Source organism: Trachinotus anak, unplaced genomic scaffold, assembly GCF_046630095.1.
Source record: "Trachinotus anak isolate AG129_WGS33_773 ecotype Australia unplaced genomic scaffold, CSIRO_AGI_Tana_v1 ptg000021l, whole genome shotgun sequence".
Classification (NCBI taxonomy): Eukaryota; Metazoa; Chordata; class Actinopteri; order Carangiformes; family Carangidae; genus Trachinotus; species Trachinotus anak.
This window is the reverse complement of record NW_027273872.1, coordinates 19,899,121-19,913,919: the sequence shown is the minus strand read 5'-3', so window position 1 is coordinate 19,913,919 and position 14,799 is coordinate 19,899,121. Positions and strand designations below refer to the sequence as shown.

The 14,799-nt window shown below is 39.6% G+C and overlaps 1 protein-coding gene across 1 annotated transcript; it reads right to left on the bottom strand.

Moving 5' to 3' along the window:
• Positions 1–3,220: 3,220 nt before the first annotated feature.
• adrb2a (adrenoceptor beta 2, surface a) lies at positions 3,221–8,602 on the bottom strand. The gene is made up of 2 exons (XM_071457857.1): positions 8,433–8,602; positions 3,221–8,129 (listed from the first exon to the last, which is right to left on the bottom strand). The coding sequence occupies exon 2, from the start codon at positions 8,127–8,129 to the stop codon at positions 6,873–6,875; it is 1,257 nt and encodes a 418-aa protein (XP_071313958.1). The 5' UTR covers positions 8,433–8,602; the 3' UTR covers positions 3,221–6,872.
• Positions 8,603–14,799: the final 6,197 nt, after the last annotated feature.

Here is a 14,799-nt window from a genome sequence, read left to right as displayed (position 1 = left end):
GTGGATGGATGTGTGACTGCTGTTCATTTCCTCCTTCCAACCATGATCATTATATAACTTAACCATGTTTTTATTACTGTAACCATGACAACAGAAGTTATAAAATGTTTAATCCTGAGAACATATTTCCACAGGTGAAAAAAGGCAGTGCTAGCATCTTCCTGGCTTGCTAACATGTGAGATGTTAGCTTGGAAGCTAGAGTTTCACGGCTAGTGAGTAACTGGGATGAATTTTGCTGTGCCACTCACTGGTGTGACTGAGCCTGAAGAGGAAATAGAAGAAGAGGAAAAAATAAGGGGCATGTGTGGGACGAACTTACGTTCATGTGTCCCAGAGAGCTATTAAGGCATCATTCATTATGTGATTAACCCTTGACCCCCATATCCCATATTGGGTTCACATCACTAATGTCACATCCATCTCATTAATATCTTGGTATTTTGCCAATTGATTTGCACTCCCTGTCATATGAACATGGATGTGTTTCTTTAACTATAATGTATCTCTTTGCCAAAGCTCCTGTATTTAAGGAAAGGACTCGGAAAAGAGCTGACACTGTACAAGCCAGTCTTCATCTTCAAGGTTTGAGTCTTACAGAACATACAACAGCATAAATCATCTGACAAAGGCAATATACTCTTATATTCTGAGCCTGCATATGGCTGACTCCAGACAGAAAACAAAAATTAGCTTGACACAATGATAAATTATGTTCTTCACTGATCTCCTTCATTTGTTAGTCGCTTTGGATAAAAGCATCTGCCAAATAAGTAAATGTAAATGTAAATGTAAATGTTAATGAGTGCTACAGGATAACTGCTCTGTGGTTGTGGTAGTGACAAATAGAATCTATATAGCACATTTGAGAAGTAAAATATTTTTGAAGACGTGTTTTATTGCATTTTCTTTGGCCTTGAAAACCAAATGAGGCACATCTTTTGAGTTCATATTTGCTTTTATAACCTCAGGTCGGGTGGAGCTAGTTTTTCAGAGGGGGACAAGCTATGATTTGAGATGCGCCTATGCATGCGCATGTATCCACACTCACAGACACACACACACATGATATTTAGGCCCTGGGGAGTAAGGGGACTGCAGACATTGTGGTGCCTTGGTCATAGTAGTCACCAGAGTGCCAGGGGACTTATCGATCTATCAGAGTCAACATTTTCACATGCTCACACCCTGCATGCAGTATGTCACTGCCATGATTAACATATCTGAGAAAATAGTTATCCAAACCAAAACAGACCCTTTCTTTCCAGAGAGATTTCCCTCTTTGGTCCTTCTTAAAATTTTAACTGTGACTCAGACAACATGTTGGGTCGAGGTATGGGAAAATTGCCTTTTTATCATGCTCTTAAAGATCTGAGTCTTTGAAGCCTAATGATAGATATTACCATGCATGGGCCTTTTTGAAGGCCTCAACAGACTGTTCGCAAAATAAGCTGAGCATGATTTCTTGAAGTTTTTCTGTCAGTATTGAAAATTGGCCATCAAGGTCCAGAGAGCATGTGGCAGATTTTGCAGACTTATGTCTGCACACGTCCCTGTGGATCAGCCTCAGTGCACATCTAAACCCCTGAAAGACATGGAGCATTTGACACAACTTAAACTGAAATTCCTGTCTAACACTACAGGGGAAAACTTGGGCTCTAAAGGATTTAAGAGTAAGAGGAGGTGAAGACCGGGAGGGGGGCATGAATAGTGAGCTGCTTTTATACTATTTACTTAATCAAAAGTAAACTCTATTATTATTATTATTGTTATATTAGATTACTATGGTGACATTGCCAGATTAAAAACACATAAAAATAAATAGTAATCTGAAATTACAGATGTTGTTAGATTTTATCACCTGGGGCTAGCCAACTAGCTAACTAAGATAGCTAGTTTGTTAAAAATTACTAGCTGAATTTTTTTATGTTTCTAGCTGACTCATTTTAAAACAAGAACCCTGTAAAAGAATCTGATGCATTTGATGGATACATACAGGATATCAATGCTAAACGACTGAGAGCAAAGCTAACTAGGTCCCTGGTAACACCTTCCTCATAGCTGATGATCCATGAAGAGGGAAATAAAGAAAAACCATTGTGTTTGTTTTACAACAAAAAGCTATTTGATAAGACACGGAAAAACTGTTGCATTCTAAAGTAACCCTGTAACATAACACTATGCTTTACTTTCAACATTATGAAAGAGGCTTTAAGGACGAGGAGTTAGTGTACCTGTTTGTCTGGTAAATGTAATGGATAAGTTTGCCTCAGGTTGCTGGAGTGTTAATTGTGCATATCCAACAACAAGCAGAGCTGCTAGGGTTAGCTGACACAGTGTAGAAATACAACACGATGAATTGTAACAACATAAACTAATATAGTATGGCATTTCCTTGGCTTTGAAAGTAACTGTTACTTCTGTAAATAATAGGCTAGTTTAATATTTGCAGCGGTGTGATTAGTCCTCACTGCTGGTTGGGAGTCTCAGTGGTCTAAATTCACAACACCGTTTTCAGTCTTGTGAATATGTGTGTTGAAACTGTAGGAAGAGTGAGGTGGTCAAAGATAAAGAGATGGAGAGATATTACAGGATGTGCAGTATGTTCACAAACAGAGTATATCTTGCTAAACTACCTCCTTTTGGACCTCACTCTGTCACATAAGGAAAAGGAAAAGAGCAATGAACCTGTTGAAAGCACATCAGGACCATTTCATTTCAAAATACAGTGTCCAGTGTTGTCTGTTCACCATGAAATGTATGAACTCATTTACAAAACTCATTAGCTTTAGTATGTTGTTCGTTTGGTTTCTATCAAACTGCATGCATAACCATGACAACTACTCTGAAGGGTTATGCTTGAAAGAAACATGAGAAATGCTCTCCATTGCAGCTAAATGCCAAATATGAAGACATTTTTATGGCTCAGTATATCTCCACTGTCCTCCTCCTTTGGATTTCTGGGATAGAATTAGGTGCTCTGTAAAATCCATGATTAGTTGGAGTACTGCGCAGATATGAAGTTTCAAAATGAGAATGGAAACATTTTCATAATATCCTTTTCTGTCTATCAGTCCAGCTGGATCATAAAATAGACTGAAACTGCTGTCATTGTACAGGGCTGATGCATTCACATATCTCATCTCATATCTTATTCCTCAGGTTGTTTTTCATATTCCTCTCACTAATGATCATTAAGGACACATCAATGAGGACATTACATGCAACATGTACATAATTTATTTCAATACAAATGTTACGACACATACACTTTCATAAATACCACAGGACACCACATGTTGTAACAGGTTTCATTACCTTAACAAACAGTGAAAAAAAAAAAAAAAAAGACTTGTGCGAAAATAGCTTGCAAACATTTAGTAAACATTCAGCTGAGTGACGACTTTTTCACTCTGGCCACAAAAAGACGTTCACATATGATAGGTCTACTTGTCATATGACAGCTGAAGCAATATTTTAGCTTTCATCAGAAGATTCACATTTACAATAATCCGCCTTCATCAGCATCTGTGCTGAGATTCCACAGCGACCGTTTCTCACGACTCTTCATTTCGAGTCACAAACAGGAAAAGGAACTTCCACACAAATATTATGGTACAAGTTAATGGGCGTAACTCTTCAGCCTTTATTTATTTATAGCTTGTGAACTCAAAGGTGGATTCAGTTGTTCAAATAATTCTACAAATGTTTCATGAAAGTGCTATGCAGTGCTGCTGCAGGTAAGTGATGGACCTAATCTGTTCAATAGCAACAACAGTGGATCAGTGAGGACAGCATTAGCATTAGCCCACCTGAGCCCTGATCATATCAAAATGTGTCATAGATTCTTTTCTTTTACACTGAAGATGTATGTGACACATTTTGTTATACCTTCTAAGACTTGTCTGTAACCCAGAATCCACTTTAAACATTTTATTTTACCAGACCAGTAACCTGGGTCCAAACTTTGTTGGGAGAACTGACGTTATCGTATGCATCAGTAGGAATTGTATATGGTTCAAACCATCAGCTGTACTTGGAATGTTGTAGTGCCAGCTAATCATTGAAGACTCATTGCACATAACTGTTGTGTCCTCCGGCAAGGGGAGGTGAAGACATGAATTACATTCCTTATTAAACAGGTGTATTGATGAAACAGTAACCATTAATAACTCTGAGACAGCTGAGGTGCAAGGAGAGGCCACTGCCAGGAGGGAGCAGTGTGGATATATAGTTCACAACCTATTCCACTTGGAGAACAACAGATCACTTTGAAAGGAAATGTCACCAAAATCCACGAACACATCACCACAGATATATAGCAGACATGCAAACCATTACTTGTGAGGCTTCTGAAAATTACAGACGGCTTAAATACAGACCTTTTTTGTAATCCAACAGTGAATCATTAACACAGTGTCAACGCCTCCGTTTTCTAAAAATGAATAAATACAATAGATCTAGAATCTGGTCTACAATCTTCAACTGTTTTGTGCTGTACAGTAAAAATGCTGAAAAAAAACCCCTGGAAAACATTTGTTATGACATTCAACCCCTGCATTTACTTTGCTGTAAATCCATGAAAAAGAAAAACAAAAAAAAAGTCAACATACTGGAAAGCTTGTTTTTCACATGGCAAATACTGACGTATGATGACACTGTATTTACGTCTGTCCCTAAGGTCTGTGACAACAGCGCTGACTAAACCTAGCGATACAGTACATAGAGATTCCTCTGAGGGAACAAAGTTCACAGTTTTGACGGTGTCAGTCGACCTTACTCCAGAGGCAACGCCACATGCACTAAAACACAGGTCACTAACACCGATTTAGACTGGCAGAGAATCCCTGCTCCCCCTCCTGCCTTCAGTAGCCACATTTAGCATGCTGTCACTTTGATCAGAACATACTAGAGATCGCCAAACTGACTGAGTAAAAAGAGGGTACATCTGTGCAACACCTTCATTACTTCTCTTCTAATGATGTTGCAAGCCATTTAGTGTGGGAAAATGGGATGAATTCTCCAATAAAAGCCCAGCATGCTAAGTGCTCATTCTCCTCTCCGGGAGCCTGTGATCTTATGATGGGTGATAAGAAAGAAAGTCTCATCACAACATGCAGATTGGGAACTGTACACTTTGAAATCAACTTATCTACTTCAGTCTTGTTTTTAGTCAGGAGTTATCTGATTCTCCAGCTAAACAGGAGACATAATTGATTTATTCCATTATTGGGCTGGACTCAGCTAGATTGGGGAATTTCCTGGAGACTGCAAACTAATAAGTGTTTAAAGGTGAATGACTGAAACTGACTGAAACAACTGGAGCAGCTGAGACTCTGCTCTGCGGAGTCCTGAGCGTCTTATTCAAATGTTCGATTGATTTTGTTTACAATGAGGGGACTCTGGGAATTGTCAGGCAGCAGTGACGAAAGTGCACTGCTTTTCTGTTTTCCTGATGTCTGTTTATTGGCCTGAGCAGTCACCAGCAGCGCGTCTCAGGCCTGGAACTGTTATCGCTTGCCTATTTCGACGCACTGTTTATTATTTTGTGTGGCTTGTATCCTTGTGCCATGACTAAGGAAACAGCTTCTCTGATTTCAGTAAACACTGTACATGCTGAAACACAGCAACCACAAGATGTAATAAACAGACAGGGTTTGTGCAACAATAGGAACAACTGTTGCTGCTACAGTGCTACTGGCACAAAGAGTGGCCAGGAAAGACTAATAATTTGCCTTGCACGTTGGTAATGGCTATATATTGTACCTAATATTGGTTTACATGACGCGCAATAGCAAGTGCATTTGAAACTATACGTATAACAGTTACAGCATCTAAGTTATATACCCAGAAATACCCACATTGAACAAACAGTTATTTTCTTCCCCCTAAAATATATTACATATCTTTGATAATCTGGCTGACGCAGCCTATACAAATTTGCAGGTTTTCTCATGTGTCTCACACAGGACGGCCCCAGCAGTTTCTCAGCTTGCAGCATTGCAATGTAGATAACTGGGAACATTCATATCTCTGGTGCTATCTCCTGGCAACAGAAACTCTCATGCAACAGGCTGTAAAACACTAGAGCCGGGAGCAGGGCCTCACAACATTGCTGAGCAGTGAGAAGAGAGAGAGAGAGAGAGAGAGAGAGAGACAGGTTCTGCCACACCTGTTGTTGATCATCATTCACACTCAAACAATACATTAAAAAAAAAGAAAACAATATGAAGCCAAATTATAATTTTGGTTGAGCTGGAATGTATTTCTTAAAAAAAAAAGCACCAAAGAGACATCACATTTGATCCTTCAATATTTCTCATCCATTTTCTGGTGGAAATACTTCATATCCGTGCCAAATTGACATGTTCAAATGGATTTTGAACCATATCTAAATGATTTTCAAAAACATTTTATGATAAATTAAAAAATTGTGGGTTCTTTTGCCAAGAAATCTGAGATTTAAAAAAAGCCAGATAATTAGGAACTATATAATCCACAGACCCTTTTCTCGAGTTAATGAACAGCTGTGACACTGCCCTACAGTGCAAATCCTATGGACAGTGAGTTGTGTGAAATAGTTTAGATAGTCAGTTAAGAAATATTAAAGATGTGATGAGGTAGATGTAAATCAATATGCTAAATGTAACAAAAGGAAAAGTGATCCACCTAAAGTATCTATTCACTGTATTTGAAGAGAAAAATACTTTCCTCAGCTGGTCATGATTATGACCGTTTCTTTAAAGCAGTCTCTAGATACTCTGCCAGTCAGTTCGACTTGCCTTACCTTCATTAGTCAATTGGAAAAAAGTTTATGAGAGCAGTGTAAACATGTATGGACCACCCTGTTGACAGATGTCTCAGGACTCCAAGTTTAATGGACAGTTGTCACAGTCGTTAGACTTTTGTTGCAATTCCCGTTAGGGTCCACTGCTCTGTCCACAACACTGCAGACCGCCGCTTCTTTTCCCAGACACCCTTCATTGGCATCACTGTCCTCTGAGCTGCCCTTACTCCTCCCTTGCTGCTCGCTCTGCCAGCTGTGCCTGCTGTAGATGTATCCATTCACGGGCCCTGCGTTGCTCAGGTGGTTCCTCTTCATGCAGAGGATTTCTTTGAAGGCATACCTGAACTCAGGACTCCGGCAGTAAATGAGCGGGTTGAAGGCAGAATTTGCATAACCTATCCAGTTGAGTATCCTGAAGGTGATTTCAACGCCCTCCACCTTCCATATGGCCACCACAACGTTGAGCAGAAAGAAGGGCAGCCAACACAGAGTGAAGATCCCCATGATGATGCCCAGTGTCTTTAGGGCTTTGTGTTCACGCAGGCAAAACTTGGCTTTCTTGTGGGCGCGCCCGTTACTGGCCTCCAGAGATTTGAGGTTGCTGTTGTCGCTGTTATGAAAACGTCCAACACTTTGGTCAATCTTCTTCAGCTGGCGCTTGGCCTCCTGGAAAACTCGGCTGTAGACAAAAACCATGATGACTAAAGGGATGTAGAAGGAGATGATAGAGGAGGTGATGGCGTAAGCCATGTTGGTGTAGAACTCACAGCAGTCACTCTTCTTGATGCACTCCTTAGCCTCATCATCATCTGATATCCACCACTTCATGTGGATGGGCAGGAACGATATCAAAGCGGCAATCACCCACACCAGCACAACCACTATGCGAGCCTTGCACTTGGTCAGCATGGACTGGTAGCGGAAGGGAGATGTGATGGCTAAATAACGGTCTATAGCTATGACACACAGGGTCTCGATGCTTGCAGTCACACAAAGAACATCAGTCGCAGTCCAGAACTCACACCAGAAACTACCAAAATGCCAGGTGTTAAAGATGATGTAACAGGCACCAAAAGGAACCACAATGAGACCCATGACCAGGTCAGCACAGGCTAGGGATGTGATGAAACAGTTGGTGACATTTTGGAGACGCTGGAACCGGGCGATCGCTGTAATGACCAGGATGTTCCCAAAGACAATGCACAGGACAAGTAGGGACATGATCATGCCCAGCAGGATCATTGTTGAGTCACTGTAGCCCTCCTCATGCTTAGCAGGGTCTGATGACGAGCTGTTCATCTCAGCACTCGCATTGAGGTACACTGGGGGGGTTGTGCTTCCCATCTGAAGAGACCATATGTGGAAAACACACACACACATACATGCACACACACACACAGAGGTGAAGATGTAAGATGAAAACAGTTTAAATCTAAAAATGGCCTGATTAAAAAAAGCATCAAGAAAACTAACATATGTTCATAGAACTCATATGTGCATATAAAATTGGCACTAGCAAATTTGCACTCATCTGTCTGAATAAACAAAATGAGAACAGGAATTACAGCACCAACGCCACAAAACGCTTCAGCAAGCACCGCTTAAAAAAATATGTCAAACAAGCCAACCAAAAATAAAAGTACAAACCTCCACAGGTAGTTGTTTCCTACCTTCCACATAAAATAGAAATGTGACTGTTCAGGTAGTTCCTGTAAAGTATTCAGTGTCACATGTCCTTCTTTCTACTCTGTTTTTCTTAATCTCCGTGTGCCTCACTCACTCAGTGCCTTAGTTGAGCAGTGTTTCCTCTAATGTGTCTCCCAGGCTATTTGTCAGAGCCCTTATACCGTGCAGTGATGACATCATGGTCAGTGCTCAGCCAATCACAGAGCCAGCCTGCGGAGGGTGCTGAGAGCTCCCAAGAGTTTGAACACATTGTCCCCTCGGTTGCTGCTGCAGGGCTGCATGAGACAAAAGCTGCAAACACAACCAAAGACTTTTCCTGACTGTTTTTCCTTCACATGTTTTAAAAATATGCATAAAATTATCTTAAATGTCATGCATATATACACACACATTTTAGAACGAACTTATCCTGTTCAAAGTTGAGGTAAAACTTTTAGTTGAGCAGTCCAAGCACTGAGGGGGTTTAACAGCTCTTGCTTGTTAGTGGGTATCTGGATCATATTAAAAACAGGTGAATCTTTCTCTGACTCTCTAAAGTAAGGAGAAAGTTGGATGCACAAATGATCCAACTGGAAAATTAAACCAACTACATTCTATAATCTTTGACAGTGTGCTCTGCAGGACAGTAGCAAACTCTCAGAAATATTGCATAACAGTAGAAAGAAGAAGTTGTTAGGATTATGGACAAATTTGCATTTTTGTAAAGCTCACAAGGTCGATGCAAAGTCACTAACATAGCTATTCACTGAGAGGTTTTTGTTCATGTATGTATCTGAAATCCTATTCAAATGCTCAGACAGAATGAACTGTATTATCTGTGCATTTGTTAAACAAACATAGAGCTTTGTGTAGGTGCCGAAATGTAGCCAGTGACCTATGAAAAGGGCAGAGGGACAATAACAGATCAGCCACTGTGTGGTGTAAATGTTTTTTCATCATTTTATGCTTGTGTGATTGTATTGAGTCAGCAAGATGTCTCCCCACTAAATAACTATCACTCCGAGTAAGAGTTGTCATAAGTTTTGAATACAAGCATAAGCTGAGAGTGTATTTAAAGACTTAGCAAGTTAAGAACTACAGTACATTATCCTATTGAAAGCAATATAACTTTCAGACCACTTGGACTGGGGAATCATTAGAGAACTAACCTGCCTGTGGAAATATTGCACATCAACCGTTCACAGATATACTCTATGGCTGGTTCTGAAACTTTTTCATATCAAGAACCCCTAGACTCAGATAAGTTAGACCACGAACCCCATTTTGATAAGATTTTTGCTTTTAAATGTTTTACTACAGAAAGCGTTTGAAACCCATGACCTAAATAGTCATTTACATTCTGTCACTGTGTTACCTATGGATGAAATTATAGTGAAAATAAATTATTCCCCTTTTTTTGGGGATGCCCAGGAACCCCCTCAAGGATCCCTGGACACCACTTTGAGAACCACTGCCTCAGATGAAGAATTATTAATGATTAATTATGAATTATTAACTACATTCCACCTCTTGTCATGGGCTCATCTGTCTTTGCCTTTTGCTGGCTCCATTCCGAATTTTGTCCCAGTCATGTTAACACTAGATTACAGCAGTAGCATGATCAATACTCTGTCAGACATCTGTCATCAACAGATAAACATATGTTCTTCAGTCATTTTGGATGTGTAAAGATTTTGATGGATTTCTCTTTCTCTTATCACGAGTCGGGGAAATTTAGTTGAAATACAGTTTGTGGGAGGTCAAGCTTGTGAATAATATTGCCTTTATGATAGAGCATGGAATATAAAAAGGCCTTTGAGATAAGTAGGCGTTGTTAGTTCTCTCTGTCTCACTCCCCCGCTCTGTGTGTGTGTGTGTGTGTGTGTGTGTGTGCTTGTGTTAACCTCACTGGGGGAAGTGACGATAGCTTCCAGAGTTCTGACCTTCAGTGAATGCCTCATCCATGTACTTTACAATGAGCTCTCACACAGTCCATATGACTGTTGACACAACAACAAATCCAATCAGTAAATCTTTATGTTCCAAACTCAATAGTAAGCATTCAAGCAGATGTCGCAGATCATATTCTATATCCCACTTTTCATAATAAAACAAGACAGGTCAAGCGCCTGCCTTACTTCTCACTGATGATTTCTTAGATTTTGAGGCCTACAGACATTTAACTTATGTTGCCCCTCTTATACAGATTAATCCAACTCTTCAGTCAAAATCACACTGGGTATGGATTTCTAATGATGGTGGACTGATTGGCGACCACTGAACCTTTTGTGTAGTAACTTTGTTCCATGTCAACTTATCTTGGCAGGTTACCAAGAACATCCTAGGATGAATTCAAATGTTTTGATGATGATTTGCACTTGTGTCCAAGAAATATCAAAATCCTATGCATATAAAATTGACAAAGCACATTTCTTCTCCTTAAAGGTTGAGCCCTTGCTATTTTGAACATTCCCCCAGCTTTTCTCAAGCATCAGTGAGGTGCAAATGTCAACACTGAAACAAAGATTAAGATGAAACTTACTGAGCACATTAATGCTCCTAGTTGAACTAACGCATGTGATTTTAGTGACCCCGATGGTCTTATCTTTTGCACAACCTACAGGACAAACCCAACATGTTAAGCCTCACTCCTGATAAAGCTCTAAGAATAGAAAAACGGTCAGTATGTTGTCCACACCCTCCAAAACCCAGTATGTATTATGAACATTTCACCCTTTGCACTCTTTGCATGGTTGGTTGTACATTGCAATCTAGAAACTTTGCATTTCTCTGCTGCAGTGCTACATGAACTTCTTAATACTGGAGACTTGTATACATTACTTGTATAGTCGACTACTGTCCTTCTTAAACATTACTCTTGTGAACTCTGACTTAGAGCTATGTATATACCTTCAGCATAATGTAAATGTAATTTCTATTCAGTGTCCTGTTTTGGAAAGTGGGAGTCTGCATGTTCGATTAATCATGACTGGTTTCCTCAGTCTATGACATCTGTCTTCCTGTATCCTGTCAGTCCCAGGCAGAGCCAATTCACGTTTGGATAACACTCTCACTTGTCTTGGAACCTGTCTGCACTTAGATATTGTACATTTCTCTTTTTTGTCAAACACAGTTACAATAAATCTATCTCCTCTCCTCCACACCATCTGCTCTTGGAGTCCTACATTTCTTCAGAGAAAGTTGTGATGTTGATATGTTGACCCAACCTGCACCTCCCACCCCGACTATATTTTTCCTGTAATCTGTAAGGAACAATACCTGGAGGCATTGTTCATCCAGGGAAAGTTTTCATGAGCATGAGAGGAAATGAGAGTCTAAATACTCTCTCTCACTTGTTCTCTTAAATATCAGTTCACTTTGCTGGCATTACATTTGCCGTATTGCCACATTTGGAAAAATAAACAGAACCAAGGAAAGCTAACTCAGCTTCGTGCTGAGACTTAGATGAGAAGATTGATGTCATGATTAAATATGAAGCTTTACCCAGTGGGTAACCAGTTCTAAGGAGCTATTTGTGACTCTTGCTATTGTTACATAGCCAGCGTTAGCATTAACAGCTGTTTACATACCTCTTGCCAAGAGCTTCAGCCATTGTTGCGTTTACAAGACAAAAGGTTATAATAGGCTATGCCCTCTAAACAGCACTACTTATTCAGGGCAGTTTGGACACTGCAGTGACTCAGTGTCAGAAAGTGACGAGACAGTCGCCATGGTTAGCATGCTAACTTCAGTACAGGAAAAGTAATAGAAATAGAAGCTAAATAAGAGTTATCATTGGTCTGCCTTTCCCCCGCAGGGGACAGCTCTTGGTGAGTCAAGGAATAAAGTTTGATGCTGCACTCAAAATGTATCTTCTAGACTGGTAAGTAAACAGCTGTTAATGCTAACATTAGCCATGTAGCAGTGGTAAAAACTCACAAGTAGCGTCTTAAAATTAGGACTGAAACAGCTAGCCTGGCTTTGTCCACAATTAAAAATAAATTTGACCACCAGCATCTCTAAATGTGACAAAACAGAAATGTAAAATGACACATCGCAATTTTTATAAGGAGGAACATAATACAACTATTTCTAGGACAGACAGAGCAGGGCTAACTGTTCCCCCCACCTCCAGTTTGCTAAGTTAAGGTAACTGTCTCATGGCTGCAGCTTCATATTTGGTGTATATACGGAGGCTGTCTATGTTCTTGTTTAAGTCTCAACAAGAGAAAGAAAGAATAAGAGTATTTCCTAAAACATTGAAACTTTAAAGTTTTAATATTCCATGCCAGGAGAGTTAATTGAACACATTTACAATATTACATATCAGTTAATATTAGTTAAATGAAGATTTTTTTTTTTTTTGGACAATTTAAGTAAATATCAACAAATACATAAAAAAGTTAATGTTGTGTGTGATCGTATGTGCTCTGTCTTAATATTGGTGGCAAATATGCAAATATGAATGAAAACATCAGACAATGTTTTCAAATTAATTGTGATATTAATTGTGATACATACAGTAGGCTGTCTCTCTGCTGCTGACTGTTCTGTCATGTCCAATCCATTCGATCTCTGTCCAATTCAAAGAATTATTGTCCAGGCAAATCATGCCCCTATTTAATTGATTGGAACAAAGACATTACCCTTGGGATTAATCCAGAGCCTGAACCATTAATTGGGTCTCTTGTAAAGTCCCTTGGGGGACTGTGGGTGCGGTCTGGCCAAAAACAAATGGGTGTATGACCATTAAAGACCAAAAATGCAACACTGTTTGCAAAGCCATGCAACTGCAGTGTGTTACTGTTGCAAGTGAAATGTATCCAAGTTGGTATTACATGCGGTTTGGATAAACAGAAACACTGGAACAAAACTATTTTGTAGATTTCAATTAAACGCGACCATATATAGACTAAGCAGTTAAGGAACGGGTGTACGAGTCATTGTTCACTCAGTTTACCCCTGATAAAGTTCAGGCGGAGGAAGAGGTTGTAAAAACACTTTACTGTACTATTCAACAACGTTTGGGCTGTGGCTTCCAGAAAAAGCTCAGCATATACAAAAGATAAATAATGAAATGTCATTATAAGGGTCTGACCAATGTAACACCTATATTACACAGGATGCTGTCATGTTTTAGCGTGCGAACACAACAGATGACACTGTTTCAGAATGTAGATATGTGCAAGGGTTGAATTTGTTTTACCCACATCCTCTTCTGCTCTCTTCTTGTAGGAATGTCAAAATAATTCACCATCACAAGTCACCAAACATTTCCCTGCATGGCATTAATAGTAATGAAAATAATATCTATGCCAAGTTTCAGAAAACTCTAATGTAGTACACTAATGTAGAGGGCAAGGTCCCGATGTCTTTCTGTGCTTGGCAGGAAAATGACTGGTCTCATGAGAATCATTTAATTTATCTGTCTTGTTGATTGTGACACACAAAGGGAAACACTCACAGATAGTATTAGACTTATTATTAGGCATGTTTGAAAAAGTTAGAGGTTGAGTGTTGGGACTGGCCCAATGACCTACTCAGTTTACCAGAATATCCTGTTGGAAGAAAGGGATTCTGTGTTAACTTGCGGATGCACAGCAGGATTAATAGTGTGAATTAGGTAGTCAAGACCTGAGCTGAATTATGACCTTTGTTTGACCCCTATGGGAAGAGGCAAGAAAAGTAATGCCTTACTGTCCTTGTGAGGTTTTAATTAATGTATCAGTGCCATTCAGCAAAAAGGTCCCTCTAGACCTCTGGTCAGCACTAAAGGGAATTATCATCCATCTTTAAAAAAAAACAAAAAAAAACACCAGTGATTCAACCCTGAAATACTTAAATGCAAATAAAAGTTCAAAAATCCTGGATCCTCCTTTCTCTAATAATTAAACGGAATTTCCACAGAATCCTGCAGGGCTTATACTCCGAGGTCATGGTGCCATTTGAATGCTGATTGTTGTGCTGTCTCATTTACTGTTCATGGTAGGGAGTATAGTGAACGTCTGATGATAGCGGTACAGTAAATAGAGATATGAATAAAAGAACAGCTGCTAATATGTCTCCCTGAATGAAAGTGCTGGGCTATAGGCATCTGAGGGTCAATCCTGCAAATGATATTAACCGCCTATATGAATTTGTTGGAAACCAGTTAGTATTCATGGAAAGGAAATAGGGATGCATGGCCATTTTCTCTTCACACCTGGGTTAGTTTGTTGCCCCAAGATCATACCAATCCTTTCAGATATGTGGGGCACACTGTATGCTTTCTACTTGATCCTATAGAAAATTAATAATAATAATAATAATAATTTCTGGCCTGTTGTAACCCACCACTTGTAACTTTTCA

Excerpts from the sequence above, each read along its gene's own strand:
- adrb2a (XM_071457857.1), bottom strand. The coding sequence starts at position 8,129 with ATGGGAAGCACAACCCCCCCAGTGTACCTCAATGCGAGTGCTGAGATG.